Source organism: Cervus elaphus, chromosome 13, assembly GCF_910594005.1.
Source record: "Cervus elaphus chromosome 13, mCerEla1.1, whole genome shotgun sequence".
Taxonomy (NCBI): domain Eukaryota; kingdom Metazoa; phylum Chordata; class Mammalia; order Artiodactyla; family Cervidae; genus Cervus; species Cervus elaphus.
Window position 1 is genome coordinate 31468391 of NC_057827.1, and position 13068 is coordinate 31481458.

Here is a 13068-nt window from a genome sequence, read left to right on the forward strand (position 1 = left end):
ATGATGTAACTGATATCAAAGTGCGTGTTTTTTTCTGTAGCTTGCCTTTTCTGCTGCATCTTATGTGTGTGAGATTCATCCCTGGGAAAGCATGTAGCTGTCATTTCGAACCTTCTCAATGGTGCGTGGGGTTTCATTGTAGGAATGTGATGTAACCTGTCTGTTCTCCATTGGTGGATGTTCAGGTGCTTCCCAGGTTGTTACTGTTACAGACAAGGCTGTTAGGAATACCCAGTGTGTCTCTACAAGACCATGAGCCAGATTTGCCTAGAATATTTAGCAAGACTGGTAATTGTTGCAGGAGACAGTACACAAGTCTTCCTGTTTTGCAAAAGCAGCAAAATTTGTTTTCTGAAGAGTGTCTCCTGTTGAGCAGTCCTGCCGGTTTTGCATGTGTGTGTGTGCGTCCCACTTGTCCTATTCCTTGGCAACACTTACTATTGTCAGATGTTTTTAATTTTTGTCAGTCTGGTGGGGAAAGTGGTATTTCTAAGGGGTCTTAGTTTACATTTCTCTGCCTGCCAGTAAGGTTCAACATCTTTTCATTTATTTATATGAAATTATATATATATATGTTTCATGTATTTTTATTCTGTGAATTACTGATTCATGTCATTTACTCATTTTCTAAATTCTTTTAAAGATATTTATTTGTGTTGGGTCTTAGTTGCAGCACACGTGCTCTTCGTTGTGGCATTCAGGCCTCTCTCTGGTTGTGGCACGTGGGCTAAGTAGTTGCAGCTCTCAGGCTTAGCTGTCCTGTGGCATGTGGGATCTTAGTTCCCTGACCAGGGATCAAACCTGGGTCTGCTGCATTCGAAGGCAGATTCTTAACCATTGGACCACCAAGGAAGTCCCCATTTTTTGATTCTTACTGATTTCTTAATGATCCCTCTTTTGGTTTATGTATTATAAATATCTTCCCCTTTTCTTCCTGGTGACATAATGTGGGAGCTAAGAGCATGGACTTAGGGGCTAAGTGCCGGGGTTAAACCCCAGCCCCAGCACTTCCTGTGTGACCTCAATCATTTTTATGAGCCTCAGTTTTCCCACCTGTAAAATGGGACTGATGATCATCTTCGCTACCTTGCAATGGTGCTGGGAGGATTAAAAGGTCCCCACCTGTGAAGCCTGAGTGCCTGTCCTGGTGAGCACAGGATGGATGGAATAACCCTCGCTGTGGCAGGCCCCACGGACCGTGTGGACATCCCAGCATCTTGCCTGGAGCCCTCCAGAGCGCCGTGTCCTCCTCTGATATGATTGCAGGCAGTGCTTCTCTCTGACTCCTGGCGTCTGGATGACTGCCCCCACCCCACCCACCCAGCATCCTTGAGCTGCCTGAATAGAAAATGAAATCCCAGCATCCCTCCAGGGACGGCTGTCAGGGGATTGGAAGGCATCAAGTGCCTTGCAGCAAAAATAGAAGCCTCTTTTGCTTAGGAAGGAATAGAAGTGAGGAGGGCCAGGTTGACCCAGGCTGGGAGGGCTCGTTTCAATCCCCTGCTTTCACCCTATGCCAGCCAGGGTCTGTGCAGACCTGGTGGACTGCTTTCTGCCTTGGCACTGAGTTCTGGTCTTTTATACCTTGGTGTCTAATTGTCCTTTCCTTCCCCAAAGCCAGGCAAGGAGTCCATGACACAGGACTGGTTTAATATCAAGCATCACTAGGGAAATGTGTCAGGATTACAGAGTTGTAAACACCCCGAGCACAAAGAGCAGGGGTAGCTGTGCTTCAGTCCTTGGGTCGCCATCTCCTGCTTAAGGTCAACTTTATGGAAGATGAGGGTGCTGTTGGGTCAGGACATGTTAATTCAACCCCAATGTTAATCACTTAGCTCTAGACTGTATAAGGAGCTCCCAGATTTATTTAGTAGAACCCCGAGGGAGGATTTTACATAAAGCAAACATAGAGAAAGAGATACTGAACATCAGAGCCAGTTTGCGTTTGTAGCAGATTTCTGGGGTTTGACACAGATAGAATCACCACACATCTTTGCTGCCGACTCTGCCTTCAGGGTGGTCTCTCAGGCCCCAGGAGGGGAAACAAAGAACCCTCTTGAGAGAACAGTCCCTTCTCAGTAAACTCATCACATAGAAATTCTCCGTGTTGGAATTCGGAGAAGGAAGTGAGGAATCTGGGGACAGAATGTTAGCATCCGTGATGCCTGCCACCTTCAGGCTTTGAAAAACTAAACTTTCAAGAGTGGAGGGTGTGACTATTTTAATGGTATTGATTTGTGTGTTATCCTTAATTCAGTATTTTAAGAGGGTGTTTAGAAGCCACTTTCTCAAACAAAACAATTGATTTTCAAACTTGGATATCACTGAAGATGGATTTCAAAGCCAGTCTCTTCCCCAGACATTTGTACAAATGAGAATCTTAAAGTTTGAACTTTGATTCTAAAGACACAACTTTTTGCCCAGAAGGAGCAAAATAATACCTGTGGGTGTTTCTATCAATAAATTATTAGCATTTGAAGACTTTCCCTTGCATCTCGCTAGAGGACTCCGTTATTTACAATTTAAGATTTTTACTTGTGAACATCCCATTGGTGCCCATCCATGGAGCATCTCAACTTTACCATCGCTCTCTCCCAGCCCTGAGTCCTCTTCATACAATGACCTGGGCTGTGTCCCCTGCGTCCATCTGGCTCAGAGGACCTGGAGCCCCTCTCTGAGGTCATCCCCTATTTCCCCACAGTCACTGGTCTGTGGCCAGTTCTTGGGGCCCCAGTTCTTTCCCTGCCCTATATGAGGCTGCTGTGCTTGACTGACACTGTCCCCCAGGAAGCAGCAGACCCCCAGGCCCCACCCGGGCCCCACTTCCCAATTCCATCCTGTGGTTCCAGTCACACCCAAGGGAACACGGGCCATCTCGCTGCTTACCCCAGGGCAGCTTGGCTGAGCTACAGAGCCAGGTCCCAGAAGCCACCTTGAGCCATGGCTTACCTGCCAGATGCTGACCTTTGCCAGCTGACTGTCTGCTCTTTGAGGAAGCAGAGTAGAGGCAAGTCCCGTGTCCACATGTGCTGGCCTGAGACAGCAGTGCGAGTGTGAACCTCCATTCCAGGCTTTCCCTCACGCAAAGGTCCTTCTAGTCTTACGAACACCTGAGTTTAAGGGCTGCTGCAGTCACCAGTGGAGAAGGCAATGGCACCCCACTCCAGTACTCTTGTCTGGAAAATCCCATGGACGGAGGAGCCTGGTAGGCTGCAGTCCATGGGGTCTCTAGGAGTCGGACACGACTGAGTGACTTCACTTTCACTTTTCACTTTCATGCATTGGAGAAGGAAATGGCAACCCACTCCAGTGTTCTTGCCTGGAGAATCCCAGGGATGGGGAAGCCTGGTGGGCTTCCATCTATGGGGTCGCACAGAGTCGGACACGACTGAAGCGACTTAGCAGCAGCAGCAGCCACCAGGCTGGGACCGCAGGAGTCACACCTGAGCTGACTGTGGTGTGCTGACGTCTGCCTCTGATGTACCTGACCATGGCCATGGCGCGCTGCACACACCCCTCCCAAACCCCCGTCCAGGGCTTCCACTCAGTGCGGCTGGAGTCCTTTGTCAGCAAGTGATTCCTGGAGCCTGGATTATTACTGCTCATCACATCCCACCTGTTCTTCCCCGTAGTGTCCCAGGTCTCCCTGCACCTTGGTGCCCAGGCCGCAGCCCCTTACAAAGCCCAATGTTGCCAGTTTAAGTCAAGGAAATTCCTTCAGCCGTAGCTCATGGGTCAGCTGGAGAAAGAAATTTTATTCTGGGCAGTGGGTTGGTGGTTCTGCTGTGCCGATGTTTCCAGGCAGACTTTCCATTTCTGTCGAGGACAGGTGACCTCCGTCTCCTGCTCCTTGTCCCCAGGTGCACCTCAGGACAGCTCCCAGGTCTGGGAGTCCGTGAAACTGTGGAATTTGCATTAACTTTGCGAGAAAAAGCTTATGAAGGTTGGTTCTGATCCTTCTCCCACCAGCACTGCCCTTTCCAGGGCTCCCAGGGCAGCCTCTCCTGCTGTGGTGGGGAGGCTCCTGTGAGCAGGCCTGTCTAGGGCCATGGCCATTTTCCAGATCCCCTTCCCCAATCGCCTGGGCCACCACCAGGCCTCCAGGATCTTTCTGGACCTGGACTCTCCCACTGATTCCCCGGCCATATTATCAAAAGCAGCTGATCACCTTTATCAGCAAATCTGTGAACCATCGAGTCTCAGGAATATTTAGAATTTGTTTATTCCCAAGCGTCTGGAAACGTGACATTTTATACACCTTGTTTGATCAGAGATCCAATTTATTGCTGGAAGTGTGCATGTGGAATCATGGGGACCCTCTCAGGGCAGTGAGGTGGCATCTGTGAGAAAATTACTTATTTCTCAAACCAGATACCTACGGCTGTAGCCCCAGTATTCACGGGAGCATCAAATCTCGTGGAGTTTGAAGTCAGGAGGCTGAAGGGCTTTGGTTGGCAGTGTTGTCTGTGCCTGAATTCTGCTGTGGGCTTAGAGCTGGCAGGCAGAGGGCCTGCCTTTCCTTTTGCACTGGTTCTGAGGGCAGGGGGCCTGGCCCCAGAGGATCTGGTCATCAGCATGTGGACAGGAAGTGGCTCCACAGAGTCTCCTGGTCTCCTGGGACTTCCTGTCTCTAGTCTCACCAGGGAAGCTGGGCTCAGGATGACCTAAACACCCACCAGCCTGTGCCTGGACTGACCATGTCGACAGTGGCTGCGTGTTTTAATCTTGTGGGGAGTTCCCAGAACTGTGAACTCAGAACTGTGTCCTGAGTTCCCAGCCTGGAGGTTGATGATATAAGAGGATGAGGGGGTTATTCCAGGAATGGCTGTGAGTTACCAAAAGAGCAGATTCTGGTGTTTCTGTCCAGTCACGCGTGACCGAAAGGGACAGAGCAGGTGACTCGTGCTGGCTGCATCTTGACGGGATGGGTAGAGACCCAGGACATGTGTTTGGTACAAGGAGGAGTGGCCGGCTCATACATGGCTGAGGAGATCCTGAATGTTCCAAACCTCTTGGTTCATTCTGGCCACTGTGCCTGGCCAGGGGACGGGTGGACTAAGGGCAAACCAGGGAGGCGACAGTGGATGCCTGAGGCCTTCCTGGATGCCCCCACCCACAACTTTGCTGGACTTGTCTTTGAGATGAGCCATCTGTCGGGAGACGCAGGTCAGGAAAACAACACAGCTCTGCTATAGCTGGCGCAAGCCAGGGCCCCCCAGAGGTTGGGGAGAGAGCACTGCCACAGGGGAAAGAAAATTCATATTTTCTTTAGAGAAGATGAGAAGTGGCGCTGGATCCAAGCTGTAGGTGACCTTGCTGCTGAGTTACAATGCTGCTGGGAAAATGAGAGAAGACAAACACGAAAGGAATGCTAATGAATAGCGGTGGCCAGGAGCCCGGAGCCCTGACACCCCGCCATCCACAAGGGGTGCTCGCGTGAGGCCTATAAATAGACACTTAAAACCGGATGCTAAATTGAGCTGAGATGTGGGCCTGCTTCCTTACGTAAGTTGCTGAGTGCCGCCGGCTGTCCTTCCAAAGTACTTTGACGGTTGGGTGTCTTTGTAGGGAACCTTGGGGAGCAGGCGGGGTGCTCAGGCTACAGATGGATGACACTGCTCTTTCAGGGGACTCACAGGTGGGAGGCAGGGGTGCAAGGGAGGGAGAGCTGGGCTCTGGAGTCCCCCAGGCACTTCTGGGCCTGGAGGGATGGGGGATGCTGGACTTCTGGGTGAGGGGCCCTTCCACGGCTGGTGGTGTCAGGGGTGGTGGTGGCTGGAGGAGGGAAGGGAGGGCGGGATGGGTGCAAGGGACTCCAGCCTGTGCTGGAGGCTTCTAGACTGTTCTCTGCTCTCCTTGGTCCCAGCTGGGCAGAGCTGGGGTGGGGATGCCCAGGGAGGACTGTTGACCTTTCTGAGTGACCTGCTTGAGGTCACAGAGCAAACCTGGAACACACCAAGGAATTGAGGCCCCTCTCCTGTCTCCCAGGGAGGGTTCTTGCTGCTGGACATAATATATAGTGACTTTTTTTTTTTTCTGGCTATACCATGCACCACATGAGATCTTAGTTCTCTGGCTTGGGATTGAGCACAGGGCCCCTGTGTTGGGAGCTCATAGTCTTAACTGCTGGACCACCAGGGAAGTCCCTGGACATGACCTTTAGTACGAGCACTAACCACCAAGTCCCTTCTTCCTGGAGGGGTTAGACGGTGGGGTTGGCAGAAGGAAGGGCAGACTGTTGAGGCTGCCGTGGCCGCAGGTGGTGTTCTCCAGGTTTTGTGGGGTTTCACCTTCATCCCTCCTGTAAGGTGGTTCCCACTGCCCCCATTTTATACATGATGGAGCTGAGGCCGACACTGTGAAGGGACTTGCGAGGCAGCAGAAGCACTTGCCCTTGGAAAGAAACAGATAAGGGAGGCAAACATCCTTGCTTCCCAGGTGGTGCTAGTGGTAACGAACCCGCCTGCCAATGCACAAGATGTAAGGGATGCAGGTTCGATCCCTGGATCAGGTTGATTCCCTGGAGGAGGGCATGGCAACCCATTCCAGTATACTTGCCTGAAGGGTCCCATGGATGGAGGAGCCTGGCGGGCTATAGTCCCGCCAGGGACTGTGCATTGCAAAGAGTCAGACACGACTGAAGCGATTTAGCATACACGCATGCACAGGGTGGAGGGTAGCAGCTTATGGTCATGTGACTTGATCACCCTGTGGCTTGGTCACATTTTGGATCTTGGTCACAGTTGGAGCATCTGCAACCTTCTCAGGGCTGGCCCATCATTTTCTTTTACATCTAGACCAAGGCATCTGCACTGGACCAGTTTTGGGTGACCCCCAGTATCCCCAGTTAGCCATTGGCCAGACCTCCTGTTTTCCCCAAAGAAGGACACCATCCCCTGACTGCAGACCTGAGGCTAGGGTGAAGGTAGACTCCCTGACCAGTGCAACTGTTCACGAGATGCTACCAGGAGGTGGGGCGCCGGGGAGGAAGCCGCCATTGCCATGGTTTTGGAAGGAACAAAGAAATTGCTTTATTACTTACTCTGACTTCAGCCAAATGAGAGGGAGAAAAGGCATTTGGATGTGACATCTCAGACCGGGAAACCCATCCTCTTGCCCCACCGCAGGCTCCCCATCCCCAGTCATCTCCTGCCCCACATGAACTCCCTTCCAACCCATGGCCTGGTGGTCCTGACGCCTTTGACTCTCTGGCTTTCTTCTCCAACTCGCACTTGCAAAGCACCCTCTGTTCAAGGACACCATGAAACCTGAAGTCCTCTTTTCTGTTCTCTTCCTGAAACTGTGCTGCCTAGGAGGAAGGGTGGGCTGGGAAGCCGGGCAGGGGAGAGGAGAGGTGGCCTGCCTTCTCTCTCATTTCTTTAATCTCCTTTCATCCCTCTCCAGCCCCCACTTGCACACCCACCTCTTCTGAGAGTGTCCCAGAATACTGCTTCTGCCAACTAGTGGGGTCAAGCTTTGTTGTGGGAAAATACATATTCATGAGGGCTTTGAGGAGCTTCATTGAAATGCTGACAGCCTCTCCAGCCAGAGTGATACATAAGCCATCGCTTTATTTGTCCAACACGATGTTAAGGCAATGATCATGTGATGAATGGCCAAAGAAACATTTTAATTATTTGTTTCAGGGTGATTTTTGATCATCTCATTAGAATTAGAATCAGTTCACTTTCCCAGGTATTCAAAGCCTCTCACTCATTTAAATTTCTACACCCAAAGGAGCGCTCTGTAGGGGCACCCATGTCATTTCTGAAACCAAAGTAATTTCCTCTCTTTTCTTCTGTTTTATTCCAGAAAGATTTCATCACCAGGAGGGTTTTCAGGACCTTACCAAACTGCTTGTTTTCGGTAAGAATTGAGAGGTTACCTTGCATGGTGTGTGTGGGGTTTGGCTTCTGACCTGTGTGAGACCGAGTCGTTTTACTGGAGGGTTGCTGCAGGTGGGGCTGTACAGCTCTCCGGTTCTTCACTTCCTGGGTAGTTGGGTCTGTGTGTGAAGTGTGAAAGTGTTAGTCCCTCAGCTGGTCTGACTCTTTGGGATCCCATAGACTGTAGTCCACCAGGCTCCTCTGTCCTTCAACCATCTCCCAGAGTTTGCTCAAATTCATGTCCACTGAGTCCATGATGCCATCCAACCATCTCATCCTCTGTCACCCCCCTTCTCCTCCTGCCTTCTATCTTTCCCAGCATCAGGGTCTTTTGCAATGAGTTGGCTCTTCAAATCAGGTGGCCGATGTATTGGAGCTTCAGCATCAGTCCTTCCAATGAATAGTCAGGACTAATTTCCTTTAGGATTGACTAGTTTGATCTCCTTGCTGTCCAAGGGACTCTCAAGAGTCTTCTCCAGCATCACAATTCGAAAGCATCAATTCTTCGGTGCTCAGCCTTCTGAGCACTGAAAAACTGAAGAAAATAAAAGACCTAGTGGAATATTTATGTATCTTGAAATATCATTAGAGTATCAATGATACTGGCAATTGACAAGAAGCTGAGCTCCCTTAGTGATTGCATTCCACCACCTGCAGTGTTCAGGACAGTCATTTAAGTGAATACACTGATCAGTGTTCTTTGCAGAAAAGTATATTTCTTCTTCGAGAGAAAAGTACAACAAGATAGATATTTTTAACTGACAGTTATGCCAGAATGAATCTCGGAGGAGATCTGCAGAGAGAAGAGACTTGGATGTATTTACTTTTCTACTGCAAGGGAACCATCCTGTCTGTAACTTCAGAATACTACTTCTCAAGAGCGTGCCTATTGTCTTTTCACAGATATCTTTGTGAATGTTCTTCCACTCAAATAGAAGTTGGGGGCTGTGTTCTATTTTTTTTCTCCTGGAGAATTACATTCTGAGCCTCACTATTCCTATACTTATACAACAGGCCCTTGAGGTAGGAAAAGGTAAGACACACGTGTGCACAGGTCCGTCAGAAAAGACCATTAATATTAGCAACTTCTTTAAGAGAATTGGCACTGAAGTTTTTTAAAATTTTTCTTTATTTATTTGTTTTATTTTTGACTGCACTGGGTCTTTGTTGTTGAGAGGGCTTTCTCTAGTTGAGGCAAGTGGGAGCTACTTTCCCATTGTGGTGCGAGGGCTTCTCGTTGTGGTGGCTTCTCGTTGCAGGGCACAGGCTCTAGACTTAAGGGCTTCAGTAGTTGTGGCTCCCAGGCTCTAGAGCACAGGCTCAATAGTAGTGGTGCATGGGCTTAGCTGCTCTGAGGCATATGGGATCTTCCCAGAGCAGGGATCAAACCATTGTCCCCTGCATTGGCAGGCAAATTCTTAATCACTGGTCCACCAGGGAAGTCCTAAGCCACACTGAAGCCTGCCTTGTGCTTTACTGCCTGACCGCTGGTCTCTCTGTGGGCTTGTTCACTGCAGAGAGTAACCCTTGGTCTGATCCTTGGCAATGTCTACCCCAATTTCTCGTGAATCATAGATGGTCAGGAAGTCTGTGATTGCATGTAGCTCTGGTTTCTGACACTTTCAGAATCTCATTGTCCTCATCTGTTCAGTGAGGACTCATGACCCAGGGGCGTGGTCCTGAGAAAGAACCACATGACAGATGGGGAGGGCATAGCCCATGAAAGCTCCCCTTGCCGCCACTTCCTTCTCAGAGGAGGCAGAGAGCAGCTGCTACGATTGCTTCCCTGCCTTGGTGTGTGTGTTCTCAAGCACTTGGAAATGCCTGCTCTGACACCAACTTTTCTTTTTTTTTAAGTTGCACGTTACGAGAGAAAAAATTCATCAACACCTTTTTTTAAAAGATGAAAAATGTTTCAAGAAAATAACACTCTGAGCTGCTACTCAGAGCCCAACATAATTTATGTGATTAAATGAAAGGAAGTTAGCCATTTCTCTATGTAATTTTTATTAATGATGTTCAGATGTAGCTAATTATATCCACTTCTAATTAATTACAGGAGTGTTTGCACTGGCCTTCTCTAACTGTGCTCAGTGGAGTCCCAGGAGATGGTCCCTAAAATAGTGGCCCACGTTCAGATCTGACTGGGGACACACTGTGTGTACCATGACCCCACCCCCACCCTGCCCCCACCCCGGGTCCCAGAGAGCCATATTAAAAGCCTTGACTAGTCTTGCAAGAAAGCAACTCATTAAATTCTGCATAACGCATCATCTTCCAAACTTATTTATACCACGTGCACGCCTAGATCCTCCAGAAAATGCTATTTAAAGTCAGAACAATTCTAACACCCTAGCTTGGGCTCAGACTGCTTGATAACTTATATGTTGTTTGGGTTTTGTTTTAATTTCCTTTTAAGTTTTTTATTTTATATTTAAAATTTTTTTTATGTTGGGTCTTCATTGCAGTAAACAGACTTTCTCTATTTGCGGGCTTCTGTTTTCGTGATGTACAGGCTCTGGAGCATACGGGCTCTCTAACTGTGTCATGAGGGCTTAGGTGCCCCGTGGCATGTGGGATCTTAGTTCCCCGACCAGGGATCGAACCCTTGTCCCCTGCACTGGAAGGAGGACTCTTAACCACTAGACCACCAGGGAAGTCCCTAGGGTGTGTATGTTTATGGAGCCAGCCCTTCAGTCTCCCCAAGCAACACTGCTGGGGTCTTCCCATGGGGCAGGTTGTCCTACAAAGAGCTGTGTTTTCATATAGTCGTGGTTGCCACAGACTCATCTGAGACCATCAGGTACTGTCCTTCAGTTGTGTACACAAGTGCAGGGAAACGTGGGGATGGCATGCCAGCCCTTCAGGGGGGCTGTCAAGATGAAGATTAGTTCTTGGATGTGCCTCCCCCCTCCTGCCTGGGCCCCTCTGTGGCAGAGACCCTCACTACCAGGGAAGGCCATGTCATTGACCATGTCCTGACCTCTGGGCTCAGAGCTGGGATTCAGCTCCTGGGGAGGTCCTCCTGGGAAGGTCCTCCTGGGAGAGGCAAAGGGAGCCCTTGCCCTCTGGTGATCAGCTAGGATGTGTCTGGTGCTCTGGTGGCCACACATCTTTGTGTTAGGGAGGTGAAGAGGGGACCCCAGGGGAGGTGACCAGTCAGTGTAGCTGGTTGTGTAGGAGGAAGTTCCTCTTGATTGCTCATCTTGAAGGGTGAGAGCACATTCCTGCGACAGAGAGGGAGGGAGGTGGGGCAGAACCTGGCCTGACAAGGATGGAGGAGTGGGAAGGTGAGATAGCAGGGGCCAACTTTTGGGATGAGTGTGGAAGATGGGAGCCAGGGTGAATTGGGCCCTAGAGACGCCTCTTGTGGCTCCGGGGGGGGGAGACGATGTGGCCGAAAGAAAGGCTATAGGGTGGAGGAAGGGCCCGAGGGGAGCTTCTTGGGGAGGAATGTGCAGAGGGTCCTAGGGAAAGAGTAGTCAGTGAGGGTAGGAGATGGGATCTCGAGGGAAAGCAGGTCACTTTGGAGGTGGGAAAGGATTGTTGGATTCCAGCTTCAGGAAGGATGGGGGAGTTTTTGAACGGTGGGTGGAAGCAGAGAGTCAGGCCACGAGTGGGGGTGGACTCAGTGAGAGCCTGAGGGGACTAGCCAGAAAGTGCAAGGAAACCAGGAAGAAGGAGGGGGCTCTGGACTCTCTGGCTGTGGCCGGGTGGTGGCTGCCCGGAGACCGAGGAGGATTATAAAAGACACGGTGAATGTAGGCTTTTTCTTCTGCATGGAAACTTCCCAAGAAGCCGGGGAGAGGAGAGAGTGTGAACAGTGGGAACAAGATATTCTTCAGTGAGGATGGAAGATTATGTTCATTGTGGTCCAGGGATGAAGTGGTGGGTGTAAGGACGCAGCGAGGAGGGTGGAGGGAGAGGGGACTGGTGAGGAGAGAATCCAGGGGTTTCTAGCTGTGATCTCGCCTCTCTCTGGGAAGTAGAGCCAAGCCCAAGACCGCAGAAAGGAGTCCCTGAGATGCAAATACATCCAGCACCTGCATTCCTCTTTTGAATGAATGTCTCCAGGCGTGGCCAGGGCACTTTGGGACAGTGCTGTGACTCACCTTGGGTTGCTTGTGAGAGTCGTCCCCAGAGATGACCACCAGTATTATTTTCAGCCATCAAGACGCTGGCGTATCTGTGCGACCTCCCTAAGTCCTGGCTGAGGAAGAGCGACGCTCTTTGGGAAGTGTGTCTGTTTTTTGTTTGTCGATACCCAGTCTTGCCAGCCCCACTTCGGGTCCTGCAGCCAAGCAGAGGCATTGCGTGGTGGGAGCTCTGCGAAGCTTGCCAGCCTGAGACCTGTCCCTTGCCAAAGAAAATTAATTCTCGCCTGGGAGACTGTGAGATTGCACTTGAGAAAAATCCATCAGCTGTGCAGACTGGTTAGCTTTGGGATAAATCCTGACTTCCTCTCCTTCTCAAGCTTCTGTGGGGGTTGGGGGGGTGGTTGTAGATTGGGCTGGAGTTTGCAGCATTCCAGCTGTGCCCATGTTAATCGCAAGGACTCCGCTGGACTCTGGAAGCCCCCATGGCCTCCTCTGTGAGGTCCTATGCAGGCACATAGCAGCCCCCTTGCCTGTGATTCCCCTTCTTTCTGCTGCTTCTTCCTCCCGCCTCCCCTCAGCTGGTCCAGAGGCAGCCAGTGCACCCCTCTCCTGGGCAGAGCTTTGTGCCAGGCAGACGTAGAAGTAGGCTTAATCAGAGCTTCTTCAGTTCTGTAAGTGGAGGTCTTGATTCCTGCTTTCCAGAGAGGAAGACGGCTCGTGGACATTGAGGTCTTAGACCCTCGGGCTGAGCTGGCTCTCCCGGGCATGGCATCATGAGGGGAGGCTGCAGCAGGCCTCCCAGGTGGGTTCCGAGGCACCCACCACCTGCAGCTATGGTTGCCCAAGGTCACGGTTACTGTTCCTAGGAGGGAGGGGGCCCATCAGTCCTGCTCTGATGGAAAGTTGCTTTGCCCCCTGAAGCATTTTTGTTTTCTCATTCTGTAAAGGACTTGGGGCAGGGCAGGGGGGAAGCTTAGTGGGTACAGGGTTCATTTGTACGAGATGAAGGGAGCTTGGGGGACGCATGGGGTGGTGGTAGCACAATGGTGTGAATGCACTTGATGGCGCTGAACTGTGCACTTGAC

At 50.6% G+C, this 13068-nt stretch overlaps 1 protein-coding gene across 8 annotated transcripts in view; it reads left to right on the forward strand.

The window, feature by feature from the left end:
* LOC122706932 (amyloid-beta A4 precursor protein-binding family A member 2) overlaps window positions 1-13068 on the forward strand; it is a 130545-nt gene that overhangs the window by 65275 nt on the left and 52202 nt on the right. For 4 of the 8 annotated variants that reach the window (XM_043922519.1, XM_043922517.1, XM_043922522.1 and 1 more), the window contains one exon: window positions 7813-7866. The exons of 1 other annotated variant lie outside the window; for it this stretch is intronic. Coding sequence is in view for 1 of the 7 variants with exons in the window: in XM_043922515.1 (XP_043778450.1) it covers window positions 7609-7695; window positions 7813-7866 (141 nt within the window). In the remaining 6 variants the exon portion in view is untranslated. Of the gene's footprint in view, window positions 1-5449; window positions 5506-7589; window positions 7696-7812; window positions 7867-13068 lie in introns of those variants that run through there. 3 more of the 8 variants (XM_043922523.1, XM_043922515.1, XM_043922520.1) reach the window with 3 other exon arrangements.